At 52.3% G+C, this 27,661-nt stretch overlaps 9 protein-coding genes across 9 annotated transcripts; 5 read left to right on the forward strand and 4 right to left on the reverse strand.

Annotated features, from left to right (window-relative positions):
- Nucleotides 1-423: 423 nt before the first annotated feature.
- PG985_007368 (uncharacterized protein) lies at nt 424-2,880 on the forward strand (the record flags this gene model as incomplete). The annotated part of the gene is made up of 6 exons (XM_066827137.1): nt 424-510; nt 779-850; nt 1,246-1,304; nt 1,426-1,607; nt 1,688-2,274; nt 2,386-2,880. The coding sequence occupies 6 exons, from the start codon at nt 424-426 to the stop codon at nt 2,878-2,880; spliced, it is 1,482 nt and encodes a 493-aa protein (XP_066684812.1).
- Nucleotides 2,881-6,093: 3,213 nt separating this feature from the next.
- Nucleotides 6,094-7,194, reverse strand: PG985_007369 (uncharacterized protein; the record flags this gene model as incomplete). The annotated part of the gene is made up of 1 exon (XM_066827138.1): nt 6,094-7,194. One exon carries the CDS (start codon nt 7,192-7,194, stop codon nt 6,094-6,096), a length of 1,101 nt encoding a protein of 366 aa, XP_066684813.1.
- Nucleotides 7,195-12,776: 5,582 nt separating this feature from the next.
- On the reverse strand, nt 12,777-15,362 carry PG985_007370 (DNA topoisomerase; the record flags this gene model as incomplete). The annotated part of the gene is made up of 6 exons (XM_066827139.1): nt 12,777-12,857; nt 13,178-14,460; nt 14,563-14,732; nt 14,784-14,962; nt 15,108-15,221; nt 15,282-15,362. The coding sequence occupies 6 exons, from the start codon at nt 15,360-15,362 to the stop codon at nt 12,777-12,779; spliced, it is 1,908 nt and encodes a 635-aa protein (XP_066684814.1).
- Nucleotides 15,363-16,057: 695 nt separating this feature from the next.
- PG985_007371 (Protein of unknown function (DUF1295)) lies at nt 16,058-17,274 on the forward strand (the record flags this gene model as incomplete). Its single annotated transcript, XM_066827140.1, has 4 exons — nt 16,058-16,417; nt 16,472-16,536; nt 16,595-16,818; nt 16,868-17,274. The coding sequence occupies 4 exons, from the start codon at nt 16,058-16,060 to the stop codon at nt 17,272-17,274; spliced, it is 1,056 nt and encodes a 351-aa protein (XP_066684815.1).
- A 1,710-nt stretch (nt 17,275-18,984) lies between these two features.
- Nucleotides 18,985-19,446, forward strand: PG985_007372 (uncharacterized protein; the record flags this gene model as incomplete). Its single annotated transcript, XM_066827141.1, has 1 exon — nt 18,985-19,446. The coding sequence occupies one exon, from the start codon at nt 18,985-18,987 to the stop codon at nt 19,444-19,446; it is 462 nt and encodes a 153-aa protein (XP_066684816.1).
- A 366-nt stretch (nt 19,447-19,812) lies between these two features.
- Nucleotides 19,813-20,652, reverse strand: PG985_007373 (uncharacterized protein; the record flags this gene model as incomplete). Its single annotated transcript, XM_066827142.1, has 3 exons — nt 19,813-19,979; nt 20,057-20,348; nt 20,476-20,652. 3 exons carry the CDS (start codon nt 20,650-20,652, stop codon nt 19,813-19,815), a joined length of 636 nt encoding a protein of 211 aa, XP_066684817.1.
- A 793-nt stretch (nt 20,653-21,445) lies between these two features.
- PG985_007374 (ATP-dependent DNA helicase II subunit 2) lies at nt 21,446-23,831 on the forward strand (the record flags this gene model as incomplete). Its single annotated transcript, XM_066827143.1, has 5 exons — nt 21,446-21,939; nt 21,996-22,958; nt 23,018-23,232; nt 23,286-23,755; nt 23,817-23,831. The coding sequence occupies 5 exons, from the start codon at nt 21,446-21,448 to the stop codon at nt 23,829-23,831; spliced, it is 2,157 nt and encodes a 718-aa protein (XP_066684818.1).
- An 807-nt stretch (nt 23,832-24,638) lies between these two features.
- PG985_007375 (Good for full DBP5 activity protein 2) lies at nt 24,639-26,701 on the forward strand (the record flags this gene model as incomplete). Its single annotated transcript, XM_066827144.1, has 8 exons — nt 24,639-24,837; nt 24,890-25,044; nt 25,094-25,143; nt 25,204-25,655; nt 25,711-25,987; nt 26,035-26,427; nt 26,481-26,551; nt 26,601-26,701. The coding sequence occupies 8 exons, from the start codon at nt 24,639-24,641 to the stop codon at nt 26,699-26,701; spliced, it is 1,698 nt and encodes a 565-aa protein (XP_066684819.1).
- Nucleotides 26,702-26,938: 237 nt separating this feature from the next.
- Nucleotides 26,939-27,400, reverse strand: PG985_007376 (uncharacterized protein; the record flags this gene model as incomplete). Its single annotated transcript, XM_066827145.1, has 3 exons — nt 26,939-27,077; nt 27,140-27,267; nt 27,350-27,400. 3 exons carry the CDS (start codon nt 27,398-27,400, stop codon nt 26,939-26,941), a joined length of 318 nt encoding a protein of 105 aa, XP_066684820.1.
- Nucleotides 27,401-27,661: the final 261 nt, after the last annotated feature.

Genomic DNA, 27,661 nt, shown 5'->3' on the forward strand with positions numbered 1-27,661 from the left:
CGAATAACTGAGTCCTTTTCTTTTTTGGTCCGCTGGAAAGTTGTTCAAGCTTTTTTATACTATACTGATTTTCTTCGTTGCTTTTGCCCATTCGTCCAAAATCTGCATAGCATCCATTGATCCATTCCCCAGTCCATCGGCGGTATACATACATTTGCATATACACTTGGATCTCGAAGAAGCGGAGCGTTTGGTGGTCGTACTAGAGCGAATGATTGCTTGATCTGCTTGCTGGACTCCCCAAGCTTTCTTGGCCCTCAATTGGTTCCAATTGATCCGCGTTTTCCTACTGGGACTTATTTGTCACTGTTTGGGTATACATATAATCCGCCTGCTTTTTGATATTTTTTGTATCAACGACGCCTCCTTTTTGTTTGGCACGGAGCAAGAAGAAAGGAAAAAGTCAAAGCCAAGCCGCCCAAGATGGATGATTATATGTTCACCGCCCATGTCAACCAGACCAAGGTTGTCAGCGAGGCGACGAGCTACCTGGAAATCTACAACTATACTGTACGCCCATTCGTTCCCCTCTCTCCTTTTTTGCCCTGTCTTGCCTTCGACTATAATCTGGTGGTGGTGGCGCAGCGTTCCTTGCCTCGTTCTTCTGCAGCAAGCTTCGGGGCCATCGTTGTGCTTTTCGTTCTCACACCGCTTCTCGTTTTGGCAATGGCCAGGGGAGTGAGTATTTGTTTGGGAACAAAAGCCATGACGACGACAACTGACAGACTGGACTGGACTGGGCTTATTACGTACTGACCACGAGATTCGCCATGTACAGGATCCGACCAAGAACACGATAGAGGAACACCCGCTGGAGACAACCGAGTTTGAGAACTTCCTAAATCGCAATGTAAGTAGTGTGTGCTTCTCCGTCTTCCCCCGTCCGTCCGTCCGTCCCATCGACCCGGTCTCTTGGTCTTGGCTCTCGATCGCTACGGGACCGGTCCAAATCTTGTTTGGACGTTCGTTGGCTCTGCGCAAATCGAACCGGTGCCGGATTGCCGGCAGTGGAGCTTCCCCTTCCACACCCTTATTCACACCACATCTCATCTCATCCCATCGCATCTCATCTCATCTCTCATTTCATCTCGCCCTAGCCTAGCCTAGCCCCCAGCCCAGCCATGTCTGAGATCTAGATCCAGTATTCCAGAGGCCTTCTGTCTACGGCTAAGACACCATGAGTTCGATGACATACACCCAAAGAAGGCCTGACTGAAATTGACACATGCTTTCCTCCATGTATAGGGCGCCTTTGCGCCACCCAAGAAACACGACTCTAAACTTCTCAGCGGAATCCGTTTAATGTAAGTGAGATCAGCTGTCATACTATATATACATATATATACGTATACCATGCCACCGCCTCTCTGTGTAGAATGCATATAAAAGACGTCACCAAAGACTGACCGAGACGTGCGCCAACAGACTCCAGAAGAATGCCAAGCATCCCGAGACATTCTCTCCTCATCACATCTCCCTGGAGCAACACGAATATGCCTCCATGGCGAGGACCTTGCGTCTGCCCTTCCGTGCCATAGAGGGCACCAGTGTGGTTGGACCCTTCTTCTGGGCTTCGTATGACCATGATGCGAACGACCCTCATCTACGTAAGATTTTGCCCCTTTGCGTTCTTCTATGCGTCCCTATCAAACAGCGTTGAACACAGTCGGCTAACCTTAGCGTCTAGAAATCATCCATCGAAAGTCGGATGTGCGTAAGAAGGGCAAGACCCGTGGCTGGGAGCTCATGCTCTCCCATTCCTTCCACACCAACATCACCACTGGATATGTCAAGGGAACGCCCTCGTCGGACATCAACGATGCCATCGACCACCTCAAGTCGTGCGCCGCCCAGGTGGCGCACCCAATGCTCCTGCCCATCATCATCCTGTCGCACGACCTGTCGTCGCGCTCAGACCAGAAGCAGCGCGAGGCGCGGGCCTGGCTGCGGCGGCTCGAGAACGCCGTGACGATGCGCAACGAGATCGACGAGAAGGAGGGCTACATGGACTTCGACCTCGACGCCATCAACCGGGACCTGGTCGAGTGCCACTCGCAGGTGCTGTGGCGGCGGCCGCAGGCCTACCAGGAGATCATCAAGGAGGTCCACGCCGGCATGGACAAGTACTGGCAGATGACGGACCACAACCGGCCCGACATCTCGGCCCTCCACGACAGCCTCATCAGCCGGCTCGACTTTTACCGCATCAAGCTGACGGGCATCGAGCACTACGTGCACACGACCCTCGAGAGGTTGAACATTCAGCGGCAAGCTGTGAGTTGTGCCCCTTTCCCCACCATCGCCTCTCTGCGATGTACACGTGCAGCTTGGTCACTGTACCGATGCGCTGTAGAAAACCATGCTGACCTGACCGACTCATTGTAGCTGTACAATATTATTGCACAGAAAGAGTCCAAGTTGAACTTGGAGATGGCCGCCCAGCAGCGACGCCTGGCCCACGCCAGCAAGCGCGACAGCACGGCCATGAAGACGCTCTCCCTGCTCGGTGCCCTGTTCCTGCCGGGGACCTTCCTGGCGTCGCTCTTCAGCATGAGCTTCTTCGACTTCAACGTCGGCCCCGAGTTCCCCGGCATGGACCCGGACGACTACTCGGGCAAGGGCGCGCAGGTGTCCGAGTACCTGTGGCTGTACTTTGTCGTGACGATCCCGCTCACGCTGGCCATTGTCGGCGCCTGGTGGTACCTCGACCACCGGCGGCAGAAGATGTACGCCCTCGAGGACATCGACATCGAGGAAGGGATCGGCCGCATGGAGACGGAGATCATGGCCGTCATGCGCAAGAAGACGATGAGCAAGGCGACGACGTGGAACTCGGGGACGTCGCCGGCGATTCAGCTGATCAAGAAGGCTGAGTCGTGATGACTTGACTTCCATCTATCTTTCTCTCTCTCTCATACATCAGGGAGAGGGGGGAAGCCGGGCTGGTTTAAGACCCCGTTTGCTGGTGATAGGCATAGGGGAGGACTGCTGGCCCGGAAGAAGGGATGCTATGCTTTTTGCGCCTCAATGATTGGGATGAGAACGCTACGGAATGCTACGAGAAGATAAAACCAGTCAAGAAAAGGAGAAGAAGAAAAAAAGGCATAACCCCGCAAGAGACCTACTTGCCAGCACGGGGAACTCTAAAAGAGGAGGGGAAAGGAGAGAGACGAAAACCAGATCTCCGTTAAATCTGGGTAAGATCTTAACGACACTTACGACCCTCACGAACGACTGGTACGAAACCAAGAAAGAATCATCGACATCGAACATATTATCGACATAGAGAGAGAGGAAAGACACTTGGTCGCGACGAAATATTTGTAATACGGATTTGCTTGGATATAGTGACAATATACTTACGGTACTACCATTTATCTGTCTTTCCGTTTAGTGACTACGTTCTTGTTGGCTTTGAATAAGGGTATATAACCGCCGAGTCCATGGGAAGCCGTTAGTGGTTGTGGTAGACTTGGACATGAGCTTGGCCAACACAGGCGGAGGGCCAAGCAAGCGGTCGTGTTTCCATATCACCAAGAAAACCCCCTCCTGGCCTGCTGACCGCCTCTCCTGGCTTGACAGGAGAGAGGGTCGTTGAGCAGCGTGGTGGTCCCTTGTGTGTAAGTCTGTGGCACATGTGGCACATGCAGGTTTGACGGTTTGGCACGAACGGTGCCACCCACCCACCTCACGGAAGCTGGCTGGCTGGCTGGGCAGGTTCCCCTGCATCTGCATCTGCATACTTAGTTGGTGGTGGGTTATGGAACGAACCCACGAACAACTCGTGCATATATGCATGCCACTTTCTTCCTTGCTTTTCTTGGCGGCAACGACGACGACGAACGACGACGAACAACAGGCAAGAGAGCAGGCCGACAGGATCGTGATCACGAAGATGGGTATTCCAGAGAACATTCCAAGAAGTTCTTTTGGTAGCCCACCTACCTAATGAGGTAGGTGTTTCATTAGGTAGATGTTGTTTGTTGGCCACGACAGGAGCTTGGAGGTAGGTAGTCGTTAACGCGCGAGCGACTACTACATACTTACGTTACTATCGGTCACCTGGTCTCCCCGTATGTACCTGTCGATCATCCATCCTGCTGCTAATAGTAGATGTCGTCTGCCCACGTCGGCGCTCACATATGACCTGTGTGCGGATTGGAGCCATATCATACACATTCACATACTACCATCGAAACGCAAAGTGAAGTCCCCATGTGTTTTCCCCTTCCCTCTATCTATCCCTCTCCCTCTCCTTGAGAGTTAGGGCTTCCATCCATCGTATCCCTGACCAAACCCAGCCAGGAGGGCCACGCACGCACACCCACGCAAGCCTCATCTATTTCCATATTCCGGAACACGAAGCAAATGCCATGCCCCCCTTGCCCCTCCTCACGATACCTCAATAGTAGGTAGTCTGCATCGGAAACAACGAGGACGATCGTAAATATAGGGTTTCCGTGACGCGAAACCCTACATCCACACGCACCCACTTTGGCAAACCAGAACTTTTCCCATTTTGTATATTTATTTACTTTTTACCCACACACAGCACAACAACACGAGGGGTGGAGGGGGCAGAGGAGAGGGGTGGAAATGTTTACAAATCACGGCAGCTGCCGGGGAGAATAGAGGGAACAAAGAAGATGGGGCATCGACTAGGATGAGCCCGGCTGGGGACGACGACTTCTGGACGACAGCTCAGGCATTAAGCTCATGTGGATAGTCCAAAGCAGGAAAAACAGCCCGATGAGCTTGTTAGTTGGGTGGGACCTACAGTACAGTATCAGTAATAAGGTATAGTCTCTTATCATCTATCATGAACTACCGGAGAGCACCTCCAGCTAGCCGTTCATGCAATACGCATGCAGGCACAACGTGCGAAGAAGAAACGAAACATGCTTGTCGAACAACCAAGTGATATATATTATTCTCCAGCGTGGGGGGTGAATGAGACTGCTCTCGAGCCGCACACAACTAAGAACAAAACTATCTAAAGTCCGAACAAAAAAAAGAAGTATTTGGTCTTTTTTTCCCTTATTTCTTTATTCCCAGTGCCGAGGGTGGATCTTGGTTGTGGACGATACAGCCAGATAACCTAGCTGTTAGTTCCCCCATTGATGCCCATGCATGTACAGTGACATCAACGCGTGCCTTGCCGATCCATTCCGCTACTGGTCTTTAGAACCTAGGTATACCATGTGTATATCGTGGGTGTCTGCCTATCATATCCAGCACAGTGTAGGTAGGTCGGTAGTATTTCAGAATGCCAATCTTGATTGCCATTTCTCTTTGTTTGTTTGATTTGTTTGTTTCTTTGTCAGGTCCTAGCTCTTTCGTCCAAGACGTGCCTATTAGGTTTGTTGTATATTGGGTGGTGGCTGCCAAACGGTTGCTAAGCCCATCGAGATCTCTCCGATCTGAGCAGGTTGTATGTAGCATGTTTAAAACCAAAAAAAAGTATAGTGTTCCTCCAGGATGTTGAAGTGGAGATCAACCCTACCTACAGCAGAACGTGGTTTGCTGCAAAGTATGGGTGGGGGTATGTTGCAAAGGGGTATAAAGTTGAAAGAAAAACTGCTGGCCGAGACTGTCCAGAGACCGAGCGCATGCAGTAGCATTAGGACTACCGGCTCAAAGTCGCCAAAAACCCTCTCTGTCCATAGCAGGAGTCCCGTATGGATCCGTTCAACGTGCAACCTCGTAATGTCGTGTGGTGATGATGAGAAAAAGAAAAAGAAAAATGTCGCTAAAAGTCCAAAGAGGCCCGCTGCCCGGGGAAGCGGCTTTGGTTGACCAGAAACCTCCAGGGCCGTGGGCATATGCAATGCCGTGTTGTTGTCGCAAAAAGGGGAGATTGCCGCAACGAAGAAAATCGGAGAAGGGCTTCCGCTAGAAGAACCACAAGACGCCATGTGTCGAATGAGAACACCAAATAGAATGCCGATCAAGAGGAACGCCGCCTCGATCATGCCCCTTGCCGCGCAAAACCATTCCAGCCAGCCAGCCAACCGAAACCGAAAAACCAAACCAACCGTCCAAGCCGGAGGTTATCCCCGCCTCAAAATAAAACGCCGCCGATGCAATGCAGAATTATACAGAACCAAGTTGCAAAAGTGCTTGAATGGCCTCCCGCTCCTGCGTGTTGGGCGAGGCGGCCAATGCAGCCAAGTCGATGTTATCCAGTCGTGGCTCGCGGAGCATGCCAGTCCCAGAGAAGCTGCGGTAGGCTCCAGTGGTGTTCATACGGGATGCAAAGTCGCGATGAGCGTCGGCTGGGCTCTTGTAGGAGTTTGCGCGCAACGCAGCGGCTCCCACCGCGGCCCAGTCTTCGTCATCAGTGGCATCTTCCGGGTCGTCGTTCATGGTCATGTCGTCGTCGCCAGCTTCGGAGCAAGAGGCCGAGGCGGGACTACCCATGGAGTCGAGGGACATCTTGTCCGCCTCGTTCTCCATCATGTTGGCGTCATGATCATCGTGCGAGAAGATTGCCGAGTTGCCAACACTAGTGGCACGAGCGTTCAATCTAGCCCGGTCGTTGCGTCGAGGTGCCTTGTGGATGGGAATCCCCGCAGCAGGGTAAGAGGTCGGGCCGCTAACTTCGGGGGACATGCGAGACCGGCAAGGCTGACCTCGTCGTCTCGCGTTCCATCGCCCCCAACCGACCTTCTCAAATATCACGTCACCGTTCACACCTCCTCCTCCTGGGGCTCCGTGCCCATGTCCATGTCCTCGTCCCTCCAGCGCCGCGACCACCAGCCTCCGGGCCTTGGGTGGCGGGATGCCAGCAAAGCCAGGTACTGATGTTGTCAGGTAGCCCATGATGTGACGGATGGCCAGCGGGCCGTGGTTCAGCACAATCTCGGGGAGATGGTACTTGGAGAGCAGAGCCGGAGTGATGGCGCCGGCCGACTCGAAGGTTGGGGAAGAGCCTACAGAGTCGGTCTCGGTTCCATCGTGCAGATCCAGATCTGAGTCGATGGGCTCGAGGGGCTGGTGATGTTTGTGGGCCGTCTGCAGCTGAGCCTTGAGCCCATGGGGGGGCAGCGCAGGGGATATGGAGTTGGGGGGAGTCGGGAGAGGATGGTTTCGTGTCACAGGGACACTCCGTCCAGCCGCTACAGCAGTTAAGTTGTCTCGGGGGGCGGAGGTCTTGGGGATATCGCGAGCAGCAGCTGATGCCGGGGACGCCATGTTGGGAATGTATACGTGCTTCGAGACGAGTCTAGATGGTGTCGCGACACGAAATTAGCATGTTTGGGCGATGCAGAGGGGAGGTTTGCTGTTGTGTGCGACGCGTGGAGGGAGGGTTGGGTTGGGTTGAGTCAGAGAGAGGCGAAGGAGCGATACGACTTACAAAGCGACAGGTCCGGAAGTATACAGGCAGATGAGCGACGTGGGCTGTCTTTGCTTTCTGGTGAAGGAAAACAAAAGAACGAGATTATGGCGAGATGTTCAGCGCTGGCGCGATTATCTTGGCCGTGACAAGAAGATGACTCTTGATTTGCAAAGAAATGCGTGGTGTTGTTAGTAGTTGGTGGTTGTGCTTGAGGAAGGGGGAAGGAGGGATCAGCCCGAAGGTGGAAGTGAGCGACAGTCGGGTCTAATGTATTGCATGTGTGACTGGACTGACTGACTGGATGGACGGGATGGACTGAATGACGGACTGCCTGCCTGACTGTGCAAGCCCAAGCCCGAACCCAAGCCCAGGTGTGAGATAAGTCTGGTAGGAGGGAGAGCGAGGTACATCCAGGGAGGTACTTGGGGTAGGTAGTGCGTCGTAGTAGAGTAGGTAATAATAGCCCGGGGTGGTGCTATTGTCACTGTGGAAGAAGGCGATCCCAGAACCCAGTGGGAGGTACCTACCTGGGAACTAAGCGGCCTGGCTGCTGCTACTTAGATGCCTTCCATGCTCCATGCCTGCAACACACATTGTGCTGGTATAATGGATGCCTGTACATAATTGCCATGTACACACACACACACACCTGCATTTGATCAATCTGCATACCGTACAGTATGCGAGTCCCGCTACTGGACTTATGTTTCTGGCTCGGAAGTGGTTTGTGACTGCGCTGATGCACCTCACACCACACCACACCCAATCAACACCCAACACACACACCATTTCTGTCCATGGCGAGCACAGTACGAACCATTTCCAGCATATTATCCCGTCGAAACTCAACAAAGACGCGCAAAAAGACTATCGGTCAGAATTTTCACAGTGTAGGTACCGGTATTGGGTAACAACGAAAAAGGAGGAGCCCTTGTGTGTGTGCGTTGTAAAGGGCGGTGGCTTCTTTTCCTTCTTTCCTTCTTTGCTGCTCCTCTTCGGGCGCAGAGGTCGCTGAGGTCGCTGTGCGCAGGAGCTTCTGAAGCACTTACACGGAGCCTGGCCAGATTCCCAATTAGAGGAAAACCGGGGCGTTGGCCTAGCAAAGGCCGTGTGGTGCGCCATGAATGGACGAATAATGGGTTGGAGTGGCAGCGGGCGCACATGGACCAATCCCACGGGCTCGACTGGCCCTGGCAGATTCCCTCGATTCTGCGCGACGGGCCAGAGGAATGGGGGGCCGGCGAGATGGATGGAGCTGAGATGGGTAATGGATTGATGCGCTGGGAATAGCAGCCGTAGGCGGTCTGTACAGTGCACACTGTGCGTTTGGTATCCCTTTAATCAGTCGGGACGGCGGATGGCGGACCTGGGATTGATCTTCTCAGCCTCTGTCGCAATCCAATCCTACAGAGCGAGACGGCCGGAGTTTGGTTAGGGAGAAACCGGGAGTGCGTCCGCTGCCAGCTAAGGCCACAGGGAGGGCCACACACAACCTTTCGCCAATACCGTCCCTCATATGTATGACAATTACAATTGCCTGAGCCACTTGTATGCGTATGTGTGTGTGCGCGCCCGCGCTTGTGTGTGTCGCTGCCAACCTTTTTGTTGATATGTAATCTGTTTCCGTCGCCGCAACCCCTCTTCTTCAGCAAGCAAGCCTCATCCATCGTCAAGCAACCCTTTCATTGCCTGTCCCTTCTCTACGGGATGACACTTGCACTGGCAGCATTGGATTGCGTCATGGTTGCGAGATAAGCATGTAGGCTGTTACAACCAACAATTGGCTTGCTAGGAAATGACTCCTCTTTCTGTCTCGCTGCGGCGCTCTCTCTCCCTTCCCTCCAGTCAATAGGAATCGTACGTTTCCCCAGACTGTGGCTCTCTGTGTATAGCTGGTTGGTCCATGGCTGGCAGCTCTCGATTGTGTGTGTATGTGCAAGTATGTATGTACATGTAGCTACTAATGGTAACTGCGGCAAGTGGACTTTTATGACGTACGCGCGTCTCCATTCGCATTGTAGTCTACTGCGTCAAAGACGTCCAAACACCAGACAGACAGCTTGCTGCCGGTTTGTTTGAGAGCTAGAGATCCTACACGTGCAGGCATGTAAGGTGTTGGACTTGTTTCGGCCGCACACTTTCCCACACATTCCCGCAAGCGGCAGCAGCACTACAATCCCCAATCCTAAATCCCAACTTGAAGCTACAATGTACTCTCACACGCTGCCTACCAACATGAACCAACCCGAAGGGCTGGCTGGCGTGCATCTAATGCGCCAAGGGGCGCGAGTCTACTAAGCGACTCACCGTACCGTACAGTGTGTTTGGAACTGTCTTCCGACTGGAATCCCATGACCCTCAGTTCATGTACTTGCAGGGTAGTCATTCTCCATTTTGGAGGATCCGACTGACTTGGATTACTGTACAACAGCGCATCGGAACGAACAACAAAGACTCATCGTCGTTGCACCACGAGACAACATACCCATTGCCCGCCATCAGGGCCGTGGGAGGAGGGGTGAATTTCGCGAAATTCTTTTTGTTTTTCTTTTTTTTTGCTGTTTGCGCCGTTGTGTGAAATGAAAATAAGTGCGAATATCCACCCAGCCAATTTCGGTCTTGCCCCTTTGGTGCGTGTAAGTGTATTAGAGGGTATATCAGCGTCCAGGAAGTGGTTAGTATTAAGCCTTCTCCTTACTAGGTTAGGGAGCGAGTGCTATGGCCAGGCGAAAGTATGCCCCCACGACGCGACACCGTCGTTGATATCTAGGGTTTACCATGGGCCGCACCAAACCAAAACAAAAAAAAACGGTTTTGCTCGTACCTTATTATTATTTTTACCATGACGGCCTGTGTCTGATAGTGCGTGGGTAGTGAAAGAGTCAGGCGTGGCATCAGCAGCATTAGGCATGGCGAGGCAAGCTAGGTGATCTCACATCACCCTCAAACCACCTGAACTCTAGATAGCGCGGCATATTGATTCAGGGGCCAGACGTGTGGTCAGACTCCACGATACGATATCGTATAGAGGATGCCGATGTCGCAACCGGGCAGCCTCATCGACTCACAGTCAGGTAGCCAGAAGGGGACACGTTATCTATCCCTGGGCTGCGTCGCACAACTTCGCTACCCTAATTGAATTGCGATATATTTAATTGCGCCTCTTACAGATTATTATCTTGTTTCGCTGCATTGGGACTTACTCGTACCTTGCTTCATGCCGATCGCTCGTCGCATGCACAGGTCGAGGTGCTAGTCGAGCTAGGCGTGTAAGTACGACGTAGCTGGGTACCTGTCAGCGCGATATGCTTTCTCGGCCGATGCGCGCGTGGTGTCTGCGTGTTCGGTCGGATTGAAGAAGCAACTTGCACGTTTGGGGAACGCGCCGGTCTGATTGGTCGCGCGTCGTTGGTCGCTGTTGCTGCCAGCCATCATCCACTGCAGATCCAAGAAAAGACTAATTGCAGAAATCTAAGTGCATAACGTATGCACATGCGACATACTGGATCATGCAAGAGCTTGGAAGCCAAAGACCCCCGCGTTGTAGAGTAATTACATACTGAAAGGCAAAAACAGCGGAAGGGTGAACATGTGGCCTCGACCATACGCTGGGAGTTGATCCCGCGACCTGCTATAATTACCTAACCTTTTCTCGCCTCTCCTGCTAGAGTTGGCGCGTGGTTGCGTGGAGCGTGGAGCGTGGAGCGTAGTGCGTGGGATGATGGGCAAGGCAATCGCTGAGGAGGGAGAATAGAGTTCAGCTTGCTTGAGTTTCCGTCCAAGTGGATTGAGACGGTCTCGTCTCAGGTCTCCTCGAAACTCAGATAGTCGAGCGAGCGAGCCAATCAGCGGCCGGTCTGGGGGCACACGACAACCTTGTTTGAACCAGTGGGTAAAAGTAGCAACAGGTAGTAAGGAGACAGGCACAGACAGCTTCGGGTGCGACTTATACGCAGCTTCGTTAGAGTGTTTAGTGGTCTATCCCTTTGGCTCGGACAAGGAAATAATACAGGGTCGGGTCCTGGGGAGACGCCTATCCACTCATGTTTGGCGTATACGCACGCGTGTGCCTGTACATATGTAGGTTACTTACTCAACTACCTAGATCACCCGGATCTGCGGATGACCGTTTGGCTGCCAAACTCACTAGCTCCACCGGGGGCCGGTGGTTACTGGGATATCGGTATTCACACATCTCGAGATTCCCACTTGGCAGAATATTGAAGGCATCCCATCCTTGACTTGCACCTTTCCAACATGGAGGGCATTGCCCTAAGTTGGCATATGGAATGGCCAACACCTTTGCCATGGCTGTGCGACACGTAGAGCTCCAGGCGCATGTTCGTGATATCTGTCTGGGCAACAAACTCCAGCCCGCAGTTATACCGGGTTCTCCTCGATGTGTGCCGATCCTCGAGGTGCCTAGAACAACGAGCATCGTCCCACAGCTTGTACACACACCATGTGTCCAGTATACTCGAGCACTTGAAACAGCCTCGCTTAGCCTTATTGCCAATACATTTCGCCGAGATGAAGTGCTCTCTGCTTTAATAAGCAAGCAGGCTACCTGCCAAGTATCGTATGACGTAGCAACCGAGTACTATAGAGATGTGGGGTTTTATATATAGGCATTTTGCGACCACGCCGACAAACATGCCCTCGGATACACTAGGGAACCAATGCCCATGTTGTCGCCCGACACTTGCAGCCCAATACGGAAGGCCGAGAGGACATGATCAGTCCCAGTATGTGATACTGTGTTGCTGAGAAGCCGCAGCCGGGCTGTGTATGCGACCTTGTGCTTGGTGGACCTGAAATGTGTGCCCCATCACGAATTACCAGAGAAAGAAACATCATCCCGTTGTACCGAGTGGTACTAGCCGTAGCATGTAGTATAAAGCTGCTAGGCTGGGGTGCCACATTGAGGGGTTTCGCGTCTCCATCCCCAGCTTTCCCGTACATAAGCCCGAAACTCAAGGCGCGGCTCGACTATCTACCCCGCTGCTGCTGGGCGACACCCTATCGCCTACCGGATCCCCCACGTTGCCCAACCATGCGATGTGATAACACCCGGTTGCGTCGTATTTCTCGCGATTGGTCCGAAATCCCCAGCCATGTTCACGGCATGGCAGCTCCGCATGTGCCCTCTGCCAAGATAGCGTAGATAACTAACCCCGATGGCGGCTCAACGGCTCCCGTTTCTTTCCGTTCGGGAGCCTGGTCGGCCTCTAGCATAGCACGCCCAACCAGCTGCCTCAAGATGTGCTTAATCCCTCATTTGAAAGGATGCGTCGTCATGATGTGAATTTCAGTCAGCCCGAGTTTTACCGTAAGAAGAATGTGCCTGCCGAGTAAACCAGAATAGTGCCGTATACTGCATCCCAGTAGGGCTTGCCCTAATGTTACGGCGAGTCCTAAGACATCAATCATCCTGCAACTACACCGTACAGCGGATGCCAAGGAGACAATGTGTCGAATGCTTCTCATACTGGTACACGCCCCGGCGGATGTTGTTGGACTCCCCCAAGTTAGCTGCTGCCATGTGGCTGCTAAAGACGAGGCCGAGACCGCGGCTTCTGTTCATACACACCTGTTATCAGTGGTGGGATCTAGCCCAACAGGACCTGAAGCAACGCCCCCTTCGCGAAGCACCAATCGCGTGATTTCTCGTAGCTTTCCTGCTGCACGACCTTTTCGAAACGGAAAGGATGATCCGTACGAGGCTCAGGATCAACCAGCAGCGTTATCGAATATGTATTGTCTACAGGCCTTAAGCAAACAGTTAGTCTCTCGTAGGTCATACAACAGGGTGAGGTTGTGATGGGAATGCGCTCTTACTGCTTTGAGAACATGGAGGTTCTCTTGTGATTGGTGGTAGACACGTCGGTACTGGCCGATGCTCTCCTGCAATACAACCTGCTTGGTGGTCTGCCCGTCACATATGGCCTTCATCTTGAGTTCCATTTCTTTCCTCAGGAAAGGCTTGCCCAGACTGGTCTCGAAGTTCATCCGGTCGAAGCCTTCGATTAGGGCCACCCCCAGGCGAGTTGGGATGAACTCCATTACCCCTCCCCTCGCTTGCGGTGCTGCACCCCCTCCACGACCTCCGCGCCCACGGGCACCACCGCGGCTGCCGCGACCGCCACGGCCCCCTCGAGCCGCTGGCACCTCATCGGCATCCTCTGCATCGTCATCTCCGCCCCCCTGCCGGCCAGACCGCGGTACTGTGCGCACATAGTCACGGTCTTGTATCTTTTGAATATGCTCCGCCATAGTAGCGTCCGTACCGATACCGTTCGCGTCCATTAAGGCGATCAGGTCAGCTTCAGTTAGATAACTTGGGGCAGCTGTCTTTCCTTCTGTCATCATGGCCTCATGAGGCTCGAAGCGCTCACCCAATGTGAACTTTGGCAGTTCCGCAGTCCCTGTCCACTTCTCATAGACATAAACATCCAAGTAGTTGCGTTCAAGGACAATGACGCCATGAGCATGGAAGCTCTCTTCGCCGTATTGTATGTCTACATCCGTAGCCACTCCTTTTGCATCCTCGGAGCAGCACGCCAGGAACCGTCGGACCACAAATTCGTAGATCTTCCTCTCATTCTCGTTCAGCGCTGCCGAAGGCGCAGCGTATGTGATGGGATGGATGGGAGGATGGGCCTTATCGTCGTGTCGGCCGTCCCTTGGCTGCTGAAACCCGCCGTTTATCAAGTTCTGGGCAAATGCTCCCCATCGGTTGTCTTGGCCCTGTTTTTGAACCAAAGCCCGCAAGTTCATCCCTTTGTCGAATCTGTCCGTTTCTGTTCTAGGATAGCTTATGAAACCCTTGTTGTAGAGACTCTCGGCGGCAGTCATAGCCTGCTGACCAGTCATGCGAAGAAAGCGTGTTGACATCTTCTGCAACTCTACCGTAGTCAATGGCAGGGGCTTCCACTTTTTGGTAGGCTTCTCCTGCACTTTGGTAACCACAGCCGTCTTCGCCGCCAGGCACCGCTCGTACAAGACGATGACCGAGGCCCGGTCAAAAAGTCGGTTGCGCGCCCATGAAAAGTTAACGTCAATACCGTCCTTTTTGTGTTTCACCTTGATACTCCAAAAGGTTTCTGGTTTGAAGTTTTTGACTCGGAAGTATCGGTCAACAACGAATCCCAAGGTGGGAAATTGGCAAGATCCTGTTTCGTCAGACTCATGCCTTATAGATCTAGGGTCAGATTTGTACCTACCATAGCTGATGACCAGATTTGCCAAGGGGCCACCCAGGCTTTTGAGGTTGTTAGATAAGAAGCGTGTCAAGGCATAGCCTATCCTCAGGTCCAATTCGATTCTTGCAGCAACGGCATTGACCTGCTTGTCGTCAAGCATGATCAGGTGTCGAGCTGCCTGTAATATGTGCCTATAAGGGGTTAGCAGGCCGTTCCATAGAGAATATCTATCTTTCACTTACGCCCGCTCAATGTTGCTAAATCTGGCCCTCTTCACGGTAAGAGCAGCATTCCCCTTCCGGGCAGCCTCGCGGATCTCATGCCCAATATGCTCGCCTTCTCTATCACAATCGGTCCAGATACACAAGCCCTGAGAGTACCGAGCTTGCGTCTCGATATTTTGCGCGATGTCTTTCTTGTCCTAAGGGGGGTCAGGTAAGCCACAATGATTGCAACAAGACAGTGGCACTGGTAGCTTACATCGGCGATGACAGTATTGACAGGGGCGTCAAATAGGCGTTCCGGGGTGGGTGCCTCCAGTCTTTGTACTCGGAAGGGAACTCGACCGCGGTGATATGCCCAAGGACCGAGGTCATGGTGACTTGGCAGTTGCCCCAGGGCTGCCCGCCGAAATCGTAGTCGAAGACATAGTTTTTTATATACTTGTTCCGCGTGTTGCGCTAGCCAGCTCTCAGCAAGGGGTTTCAGATAGACCATGCAGACCTGGGATACAAACTTACCGTTTCTGAACGACCGCCAGAAAGATGTTCAGCAACAGCTTTGGCAATGGACGGCTTCTCAGCCACACAAAGAATCTTCATCTTGGAAATGAAACGCCGCTGGGCCGTGTACAATCCCTGTCGGGCTATCGCAACGTGCTGTCGCGTGGGAGACAGAAAAAAGACAAATCTGGTCATTGAAGGAAAGGTAGCTTGAAGGGTCGTATAGAGCGGCGAAAGTGAAAAGAGGTCTTGCAGCCCATGTCTGTCAAGGCAAGCCGGGCATTGATCCGAATTGAGATGATGATGGCCAAAATCTGCTTTAAAGCTTGACGACCGTGTGCAAGAGTGTTTCCAGTGGTCTCTACCCCGCGATTTTCCTGGTTATTCTGAAAAACGTCCTGTTTCCTACAAGGCAGCATTTGCTATAAGGCCACCTTCAACGTTTCCACTACGCGCAGATGAAGCTCGGCGGTGATATCAAATGGATTTAGTAGCCAGGCAGGTGGCAGGCACCTAAAATGGTGATTTTTAGTGGCTCCTGCCCGTTGTAAAGTCAATATTGAATTGCGACGCGGCTAGGCAATGGGGCCTGTGCACCTCTTACTTGAAATGAATTAGCCCAGGGTCTAGACGGGAACCCGTGTCCCGACGTATCAATGACGTCCTACAATCAGTCGCAACCATACATAACTCTCACGACAACATCATATTGCGCATGAAGACGGTCTGGCTACCCCTTTCAAGATAGAACAACGATCTTTCATTTGGTTTCCTACAGAGCTACTGGCTTGACAATGGGTGTTCCTCTTCTCCGGACACTTGAAGAGTGCGCCGACTACTCAAAAACAGTCGAGCCATATCTTTCTCAGCTGTATGAGTTGCCAGCCAAAGTGGCCCAGAGCGCAACTAATCCAGATGCTCTGCTTGCAATCTACAAGAACACGAATCCTCTTGTCTCGGGCTTTGCGTTCTCCATCTTCTTGGGCTGTATCTTCCTTGCCGTGTCAGAATTCAACAGGAACTACTCCCAAGTAGATCGCCTATGGAGTTTGCTGCCGACCATCTACAACGCCCACTTTGCCGCGTGGGCTCATCTGAACAAGTTGCCCACTCAACGCGTCGACATTATCCTGCTTTGGAGCGCCATATGGAGTGTAAGCCGGGCCCCATCAATAGTCGAGACTTGCGTACTAAAAGTTGGTATCTAGGCACGTTTGACCTTCAATTACTGGAGAAAAGGCGGCTATACTGTTGGTTCCGAGGATTATAGATGGTAAGGTTGCCCTTGTCACAGCAGCACCTCACCGAAACTTGGCTGACGCTCGGAATAGGGAGATCATTCGAAAGCAGGTTCACCCTGCATTGTTCTTCATCTTCAACGTGACGTTCATTTCCTTCATACAGAGTGTCTTACTATTCATGCTGGCGGCTCCAACCTATGTCATCCTGTTGGCGACTCAGCATGAGCCCGACCTGACCACCGCGGACAAGTTCTTCACGTCTGTGCAGCTACTTCTCGTGATATCTGAGTGGTTTAGTGATCAACAGCAATGGGGTAAGCCTACCCGCCCACCTTGGTTCAGAAATTGGGCTAACAATTCCAGACTTCCAATCAGCGAAGCAGGAGTATAAGGAGTCGGGTGTGGTGTCTCAGGGATACACACAACAAGAGCTCGAAAGAGGCTTCATCACATCTGGCCTTTGGGCGTACTCACGTCACCCAAATTTCGCGGCAGAGCAGACTATTTGGTTCATGCTTTACCAGTGGAGCTGCTACGCAAGCAAGACGCTTTACAACTGGACTGGGCTAGGTGCCCTGTTCTTGGTCATGCTTTTCCAAGGATCGACGTGGCTCACCGAGCTCATCTCGGCGGGCAAGTACCCCGAGTACAAACATTATCAGCGACAAGTCGGCGCACATATTCCCAGCTTGACTGGGTACAAGTCACCCCCGCCCAAGGTTATCCGGACTAGCGAGCTGGCCAAGAAGCAGACGGCGAAAGAGAAGTAGCAATGATGCCCACGAAGTGGCCAGAATGTCAGCGCTCATCTTGGGAAGGTATTCGTGATCGCAATGCGCAATGACGCAGTTGTGCATTTCACGCATACCCTGATGCGGAGTGAGCCTAGTTGACCGACCTGGCGGGCGATCACAAAGATGCTCTAGTTGCCCGATCCAAACGAGATCTGATTCCAAGGAAAACTGGTTTAAATGACTTTTGAGCCGCTTGAAGTGAAAACAGATTCGCCTTATCTCGGATGGATATACAAACGAACGAACTCAATGACTCGATTGGTTGCGGAACAGAAACCGGTGACGAACGAAAGACGGAAGAGGCGTGTGTTGTGTTTCGTGATGCTGGGCTTATAGGATGTAACAGAGGGTGTGTTATCCGAGTCGAACAACGTTAACCGACCTTTGACAAGCCTTTGTACAACGTTATGGGTTTGGCCGGCATAGCATTAGATTAGAGAGCATATTTGGGTGAGGCCTATGGCTTGCTGTGGCTTCCTATGCTAACGAAGACGTCAAATGTATGCGTCTGTCATTCACTAGGCGTTTTGCATGACCCCTCGCCGATCAATGGTCGTTTACGAATACCACATAGACATATTTTCGTTTCAACACCACCTGGGGCTGTCTGTCGCCTTGATTGATGCTGGAAGCCGTGAGCACGCGAGGTTGGACTATTGCCCTTTGTGGACTGTCATATTAAAGCTCGCTTTAATTTGATGTCGCGGCCCCTGGACTTGGGCGAACGGGACATGGGGTACAGATATCCGATTGGTGAGAGAGCAACCATCTCACAGATGTGCCGCCTGTACCAAGTTGCGATGTCGGTGGTCCGTTCACCAAACAGGACAAGACAAGGGGACAAGCAGGACTCGAGGACCCAGGACCCTACCTGCAGCCGCATTGCTAGCTAGCATGTGCAGATCCCAAACCCTACCTCTACCTCTCTGCCTGTCTCCCTACCATGCGAACTTGCCCGTCCTGCGTCCGTCTCAACAACCGCTTCACTCAACAACAGACAAACCAGCCGGTCCTGTGCGACTCGGAACAAGACTTGCTTACACTATTACACTTATTACGTCTGGACGACGGAAGCTTATGCAGGATGGATGCTTCTGAGTTGCATCTGTTGATCCTCTTGAATTGCCAGACGGGTAATCAATCAGTTGAGTGGGGTCCTGGGCCTGTAAATAGCCGCAGTTCGTAACGCAAAGCGCTCCGTCCCTAGTTTGCCAGTCCCACCTGTCCCAATGCGTTGAGGCTATCGTGAGAAATTAATAAATACCCTCTCGACCACCCTTTCCCGTCTCTCTCTCCATTTCCCCCTGGGGCTACAAGACCTTCTAGACCTTTTCTCATTTCATGCTTGTCCGATACCCGTCTCCACTCATCAGTTCCATTTATTCACTTCCACTCAACTTTGCCTTTCTGACTTTCTGATAATACTGGACCAAAGTCGGAGAAGAAGTCCTCATCCTTTCTCCGAAACACGGGAACATACACCTGACCTTTTTCTTTTAAGTCTACCATTCTCTTAAGTGGCTGCCGGCCGTTTTGTCGTTAACTCACACGTACATACTTTCACTTCATTCATCTCAATATACCCATTAAAAGTACCCCATATCACGAAGAATTCCTCCTGGATCACGACAGCGTCGGAGCCGATTTCTCATTCCCTTATACTATTGCACCCACAAATAAAGCACAATGTCTTACATCGGCGACGCCCTCACCTACATAACCGGCCTCCTGGCCTCCCCCTTCGTCGCTTCTCCCTCTACTGGCGCCGCGCCCAAGCAGCCCACGGAGGAGGGCACGAGCTACTTCCCCAAGTCCGCCCTTTCCTCGCGGCGCTCGTCCATCTCGTCGACCTCGACCCAGACGAGCGCCGACTCGTCCCCAGCGCCGCCGCAGCCGCCGGCCCTGGCGCGCTCCTACACGGGCACCAACCCGCTCCCGCCCTCGCTGCAGGACTTCCCCGCGCCCAAGGAGGACCTCGACATCGCGTCGCAGCTGGCGCGCGCGCCCCCCAAGCGCTCGCTCCACGACTCCCTGCGCCGCGCCGCGACCGTGGAGCCGCGCCGGCCCAGAGCCGACAGCGCCGCGACCAAGGCCCGGAAGCTCGCGGCGGCCAAGCGGGACATGCTGGCTTTGGCCGGACACCACTAGGACAAAACAAAAAACACATAACCCATATCTGGAAGAACAGCACCCTAGGGGTTCAACTTGAGGGCCCCGGCACTATACCCATGGGAAGCGGGCGAACTGGGCAAAAATTGGCGGGCGCATTGGAGTTTCGTCACTGACAATACAAAAGAGGAGCGATTCGGTGCTCTTTTGACACATAGACGGTAGAACGGCGTTTTGACTTGTTTGATTATCGGGGTTTGGGGTAGTATCTTTGTATAATTCCTCACCATACGGCTCTGGCTGCAGCTGTTCTCTTCGTTCATCGAAAATTGATACACCATGTCCACCTTGCTTCGTTCTTGCAGCCTCCAGTCGCATTTGCCGTTTCCATGTCTTATCCGATCCTTACTGGATCCTCGAGCCCAGGTTGAAACCGTATGCGAGGATCGCGCCGAATGTGATCATGTTGAGAAGGGAGGAGATGCCGTGCAGCTGGCCGAACTGCTTGTTCAAGGCGGCCATCTCCTGGGAGTGCGGCGGGGCGTCCCAGCTTCTCTTGCCGTCCTTTGTCTCTGTGTTTTGGTCTCTGGATTAGCGAGCCAATCACCAAGTAGCTTGTGGCTAAATGGGTGGTTCTCCTGGAACTTACCCTGGTCCCGACGCTTCGCGGTCACCGCATTTGTCGCCGGCAGGTAGTAGGCCCAGTTCACCAACCCTGTCGCACACGCAGTAGCCAGCGGCGCCAGCACGCCCCAGCGGTTGTACTCGTCCAGCACGCCGCGCAGGCCGCTCGCGCAGACCCGGCTGCCCGGGTACGTCAGGGCCAGCACGGCGGGGAAGATGGTCTGGATGCCGAAGTAGGCGGGGAACAAGGCGCGCTGCAGGATGGCGAACTGCGGGCGCTCGAGGACCTTGAACGAGGCTGTGGCGTTGATAAAGGACTGCGCATGGTTGAAAACAGCGCATGTTAGTCAGTACATATGTCGGGTCCAGTGAGTAGTGGCAACGAGGGGTTTATCGTAGGCCATTGTTTAGCGGATAGGTAGGTATAGAGTGAGGATGGCTTACGTGAAATACGGTTGTTCCTAGGAGGGTTCCATAGCTAATAAGTAAGACAGAGTAGTCAGTATATACAATATCCAAGATCTCCTTTTCCTGAGTGGAAGTAGGCTCCAAGAACTTGGAGAAGCGTGAAACGTACGATATGATATGATACGGGCCTGGCTGCCACAGAGGAGACGCCATGTTTGGTTGTGCAGTGACTGTATTCGCTACGTAGGTGTTGTTATCGGGTTGGAAGGAAGAGAGGAAGTTGGATTAGACGCAGGATTGAGCGGGTCCTTGGCTGTTGATATATGCCTCTTTGAACATCAATACTGGACCCCTAGGATACCTAGGTATGCACTTGTAAGTCGCATCAATTCTTGATCTCCATGACGCTACGATGGGCCGTGGGAGCTTGGGCCCCCCATCTTTGAAGCTTCCCCATTCATTCGCAGGCGTTACTAGCTTCATGCAGCTCGATAGTGCTGTGGTCTGATTTTGGTGGGGTAGGGCGAGTGCCAATCCTGCAATGGTCGGATATTTAAGGGCTTCAGCCAGTGTAAAAGATGTAACTACTGCGTATAATAGGTCCATTAGTTATAAGTGGCGATATGTCTCTTGATACCTATGTCCTATTTGAAGTATGTAGGTGCATGACTTGGCGTCTACTGACAGCCCTGGCTCCTCTGCAGAGCTCCAGGTGCCAGGCTCATAGCCCGTGATTCCGATCGTAGTTCGCGTAGAGTGGACCCACTCTAGCTGCCTCCCTTGACGTCTAGTCGCGCCTATGGACGTGAACCGTGCCGCGACTGCCTAATCATTCCTTGCCTGTTTCTAAGGCACATCACTTACAAAATAAAAGGCAAAGACACTGACTGGACTTTGGGAGCTCGCCCAATGCCTGCCCAGTTTAATCCTCTCCAGTAATCATCACAGAGACCTCTTGACATCAGCCACCCCTTAGATCCTGCAACTGCACGGCACTGGACACAACATGGCGGACAAGGAGGCTACCGTCTACATTGTTGACCTTGGGTCATCCATGGCCGACTGCCACAATGGCCGGATTGAGCCCGACATGAACTGGAGCATGCAATATGTGTGGGACCGGATATCTACCACCGTTGCTGCCAACAGGAAAACATGGAATATAGGTGTCGTTGGCCTAAAAACGGATGGGACAGATAACCCCATGGCCGAGGAGGATGGCTATAGCAACATATCTGTCCTGCGAGAACTTGGCCCCATGGGCATGGCCGGACTTCGAACCCTGCAAGAGAAGATCCAACCAAGTTCGACAGATGTGGGGGATTGCTTGTCTGCTATTGTCATTGCGATGGAGATGATCCAGACGTTCACCAAGAAGCTCAAGTACAATCGCAGGATCTTTCTCATCACAAATGGAGAATCTCACATTGACGATGATGAAGAGGCCGTTTCTGAGATTGCCACACGGATTAAAGAGCTAGGCATCGAACTGACAGTGCTGTGGGTGACATGGTACACGCCCCTTCCTGGAAAAAGCAAAGCTAATGAAATTACAGGGGTGTAGACTTCGACGATTCTGAGTTCGGCTTTAAGGAAGAGGACAAGACGGAGCAGAAGGCTACCAACGAGGGTTTGCTCAAGCAGCTCACCGATGCATGCGACGGCCAATTTGGGACCATTGCTGAGGCTATCGCAGAGCTCAGCTTCCCACGCCTGAAACCAGTCAAGCCCTACAAGACATACGAGGGCCCATTGACCCTCGGAGACCCTCAGCAGGGTGCCATGAGTATTGATGTCGAAAGATACTTCAAGACGCACAAAGCCACCATCCCACCAGCAAGCAATGTGGTCCTGCAACAGAACCACGCTAAACGATCTGGGGATGGCAATGGGTTGGAAGAAATTCAATCGAGCGGTGGGAACTTCGCTGCAGTGAGTAATGAGCGAACATACACAGTCAATGATCCCACGAAACCAAAAGGCAAACGGGAAGTTCTCTACGAAGAACTAGCCAAAGGCTACGAATATGGGCGAACTGCTGTCCACATCAGCGACTCCGAGCACAACATCACCAAAATCGAAACTACAAAGGGCTTTGCAATCGTTGGTTTTATTCCCCAAGAAAATTTTGAACCATTCGTCAACATGGGGGATAGCTGCATGATCGTACCTCAGAAGTTCAACGACGAGGCTGCGATAAAACTATCCTCCTTTATTCACTCCCTTCATGAACTTGAGTCCTACGCCATTGCGCGGCTGGTCATGAAAGACGGCAAAGAGCCTCTCCTTGTCATTTTGGCACCTCATATCGACTTGGAGTTCGAATGTCTGTACGATGTCCCCTTGCCATTTGCGGAAGATGTTCGCAGCTATAGATTCCCTCCTTTGGACAAAGTTGTCACGTTGACAGGCAAGGTCTTGAACGAGCATCGGCAGCTACCATCGCATGATCTCTTGGAGACCATGAGCGAGTATGTGGATGCAATGGACATATCGACGTACGAAGTGGATGACAACGGGTATGAGATTTGTCTGACTATGCTACATCTCTGCAATCGAAATGCTAACAATGGTGTAGGGAGCGCACACAAGAATATGCCTCCGTGGACGACTTATACTGCCCGACATTGCATCGCATAAACCAAGCTGTTCGTCATCGTGCTATCTATCCCGATCAGCCAGTGCCGCCCATTCCCCCCATCCTCGTCAAATATGCAAAGCCGGATGAGAAGTTAGAGGAGGCGGCCAAGACAAGACTCGACGACCTGATTGAAACTGCAGAGGTCAAGAAAGGTGGGTTGTCTTCACCTATCCTAACCTGCGTTATACTAACTTGATTATGCTAGTGCCACCCAAAGCGACTGGTAAACGACAGAGGGACAAAGTCATGCCACGTTCTGGACTTGATATCGACGCGCTGCTCAAGCAACCGGAGCACAAACGCGCTAAGATCGACCCCAATAACGCCATCCCAGAATTCCGCCAGATCTTCAACATGAGTGACGATGAAGATGTTGTTAAGGACGCTGCGAAGCAGATGGGCCAGATCATACGAGATCTCATTAGCGACAGTATGGGTGATCTCAACTATGAACGTGCCATAGAGGACCTTGGCGTGCTCCGCGAAGGCATGGTAGACTTCGAGTTTGCAGCCTTGTTTAACACCTTCCTGCTCGACCTGAAGAAGAAAATCCTCTCTGGTGAACTGGGCGGTGACCGGCGCGAGTTGTGGTGGATGTTGAAAGGAAAGGGTCTTGGTTTGATCGATAACGTTGCTGTCGAATCGTCCAACGTGACGCCTGAAGAGGCTGCTGAGGTGAGCAATACCCTATTTTAACCCTGCCTGATATGCTGGCTCTAGCTGACCCCCTTTACAGTTCTACAAGAAGTAGCGTTTCGAGTAGAAACCACTGCCTGCACTCCATTCGAAGGCAATAGAACTGGTAGCACCTGGAGTGCTGGATAGACCTCGTCATGAAGCGGTTTAGCAACCAAACCCCATCACTGGATCATTGTTCATTATACCTGCTCCCCGGGTACTCGGTGTATGAGTAGTTTAGGAATAGGTGCCACATCGAAGTCACTGTCGGCTAGAGCCCATGCAATGTAAGCAGGGCCGGTGTAATACGACAGGCCATAATATATGGCCAAGTGTAGCAGCGCACCAAATGATGCAAGTATATTCTTTTACCGCTTGCATAGTCACCCTGAGTTATGTTCCTTGTCCCAGAACACCCGTGATGGTGATCAAATATACAGCAAAAAGGGTTTAACGAGTAGTTACTGAGGTGAATAGTTGGATTTACTAACACTTCCACGGCTTGCTGAATGGTGTTATAAACAACTGCACAATAATATTTAGACCAGTTTTCTGAATGGCAAGTCCAGATCAAGGCCGGAAGTGAAGATTGAACTGGTCCGGGTGGATTTTCGGCAAGAAATGTGGCACTCTGGCTCCTGCAAAATGAAGTCTGAAAATTTCCATACACAACTTCCCGTTTGCATTTCGCCGAACATTGAATGGATTTTCTCGACTAATGGCAGTCACGACGTTGTGCCACAATTCAATTCGTTACACATTGAATGCACATCGAATCAGCCAGTGCTGCAGCCAACGTTAAATTTCGTTTCCATCGGCGATAATTCCAAAAGGCGGTACCAACTTGAGTTCAACTTCCGAGTCTCATGAGGTCAACATCATGGACTCCCCTGAGCCTCCCGTCGTCCATGCAGGTGGTGCCAGTATCACCTGGCCTACTAGCTCAGACGCAGCGCAATTTTCTGGTCAGCTTGCATACATGAACAGCGACGACGAGGATGACAGGATCTTCATTTGCAAGCCTCAGCAGCAGCAGAAGCCAAAGAAGAAGAGACCGAAGCGTCGTCGCCAAGAACCAGGTACAAAATGGTCCCGAACTCACTGCACCCTATCAACTGCTAACTGTAGTAGCTTCCGCCCAAGCTGCAACTGCCTTGGTTCAAGCATTTTCGGCGACCTCAACTCTGAAGACAGATGACATTGCTCCAGAGGGCCTGCTCCTATGCCCCTTCAAGCTCGTCAGGCAGTTCCCATACAAACATGTTGGATCTATAAACCGACAGAAGGTATGTATGTTGATCAACATTGATGCTAATTCTCTGACCCGGCTACTAGGTGCAAGACTTCTTCATGGAGTGCGTCTTCGAGAGTGAAGAGTGGAACATGTGGGTTAACTCATTTGCTTGCCGTTGTTGAGCTATAGTCACTTACACATGTGTTCCAAGGTTTTACCTTCACGATCCCTCCTCCAGTCGGGCACCTCTGTTGCTGGTGCCTACCGCTGAGTTCGAGGAGTTCCTCCAGTACGTGAATCGAGAACTTCGTGTTCTGCTCACGGTACCTACTGGGAAAGATTCCGAGAACTTCAGCCTTCGGTTTCCGGGTTGCACGCGCCCGCAGTTTGCGGGCAAAGTAGGAAGCAAAGATGCATACGATGCTCTGAAGAGCAAGCTCGCCCAGTCCAGCCCCAACTACTCCAACCTCCACCCTGCAGCTCTGGGTTCCTTCAAGGACGAGATAGACAAGATCTATGAATCCGTCAAGAAGCCAAAAAAGAAGGATCCCGCAGTCCAGCGAGCCAAGATCATGGCAAAGCAGAAGAGATTTGGTCAAACTACGAAGCGCGTGCAGCGTTATCTTGGTCTGCGTACCCGTACTGCGTATTCGGTTGGCCAAGGTGAGGATACCCTCTTCTCAGAATAGTTTCCTGAACTGATTGTGGTTTCAAACAGATAAGGACTGGAACACATCAATGCCGCCCCCATTCCGGACCGAGTTTGATGTGCGGTTCGTATGCATCGATGCGGAAGCTCACGAAGCAGACAACAAAACGGTCACAGAGGTCGGCATTGCCATACTGGATACGCAGGATACAGTCGACCTGGCTCCCGGTGAAAGCGGAAGAAACTGGTTCGACGAGATCCAAGCGCATCACCTCCGTGTAGCAGAGGTGGCTCATGTGGTGAACACTCGGTTCGTGCAGGGCTGTCCTGGCGACTTCAACTTTGGGTAAGGTCTCCGGGAAGCCAAATCTATACCAGCTAACATCATTGTAGTAAGAGTGAGATCATTCCTCGCAAGCACATTGTCAGCAGAATCGAGAGCATCATCGGCACTGGTAGAAACAACGAAAGTTCCGTTGTCATGGTTGGTCATGAACTTTTTGCCGACCTGAAATACCTTAGGGACCTTGGTTTCAACCTCTGGAATTCCCCTCTGTTCCTCGACGAAGCAGACACCAAGGAAATGTTCCAGCGAGTTCGGAGAGACACCAGCGGCCGCAAGTTAACAGTCATATGCAATGAGTTGGGGATCCCGGGCCGCAATTTCCACAATGCCGGGAACGATGCGGTATACACCCTCAGAGCAATGATAACCATGGCTGTGCTGAGAAAGACGGGATATCCTGAGGTCGTCTCGACCACGGACAATCCACGAGAAATCCCAAGGTACGGTTCCACACAATGTGAACGGCGGGTCTCCCAATACTGATGCCATATAGCGAATCCGAATGGACCGACGGGGAAGGCGCAGATGGTGGTTCCTGGTGCAGAACAGTGGAGCCCGAAGACGGTAAGTGAATCGACTCGAATCTTGTATGACAATGACTCTTCTAATCAAGACCAGAACGACGAGCCCCTCCGGTACCGGCAGCGAAGCGGCAGCCACTGTGGTGATGCCGGCCGTGGGTGTGTGCATGTTCACCAACATACGGTCGATTGAGGAGATGTTCCTCTCTGTAACATATTGCTTTTTTCTTCTTCTACGTCAACTCGGATCAGAGGAGAGATGAGCCCTCTAGGGGCCGTTCGTGGCTGTATTTCATAGAACACAGGCCCCGAACCAACCGAATGCCATGGCCTACCGAAAATGCCAAAACCTATTCCCAAACGCCGTCGCTTTGTACATGCCGTGGTGATTTTGTACATTATTTCTATACATGTGTCGTTCCAATCCACATTAGGGGTTCTTCTCGAGGAACTCCTTGGCCTCGTTGACCTTGGTGGCAAGGTAGGGACTGCCACCTCTGTCGGGGTGGTTGAGCAGCATAAGAGTTCGGTGTGCTTTTCGGACCTTGTCTTTTGTCACGGCACGCTCGCTATATAGTGTTAGTTCATGATCATTGGAGTCTTCCTTTCCGTCCGCAGAGATCAGTCTTACTTGAGAGAGAGGATCAAGGATGCCTCCCGCTTCGTCATCCGCGACTCGAAGCCGCCCTTGTAGAAAGCCTTGCCCATAGCCCCGACACCGCCTCGCGATCGCCTCCATGCGACAAGTCCTGCGCGTCCCTGTAAAGAAAAAGAAGTATGTTAGCTCGGGATCGTCGTTTGCTCAGTCGGCTCCGGGGCGATGACGGTGTTCAGCACGTACCAGAAAAGCCGCGACGGCGACGCCGCCTCCGAGGGCAAGCATAGAAGCCATGGTGTCTGTCGGTGTGTTTGATTCGGATGAAAAACAATTCGTGCGGACTCTCGATGGGAGCTGGGAGAGAAGAGAAGATGGTCTTCGTTTTCCTGCTGGACGGGAGGAGTGGTGGTGGTAGATTATGTGCCGTCGTCGCAAAGCTGTCGCCGCCGGAGTTTAGACGCTCAGGTTTTGATGGTTTTGCTTGGCGCCCGCCCCGCTCCGACGGGGACGACCCCTGTCAAAAATTAGCCTCTCCCAGCACGCTTTTTTCCCGCC

The sequence above is a fragment of the Apiospora marii genome, assembly GCF_038362585.1.
Source record: "Apiospora marii strain CBS 49790 chromosome Unknown utg000004l_segment0_segment1, whole genome shotgun sequence".
Lineage (NCBI taxonomy): Eukaryota > Fungi > Ascomycota > Sordariomycetes > Amphisphaeriales > Apiosporaceae > Apiospora > Apiospora marii.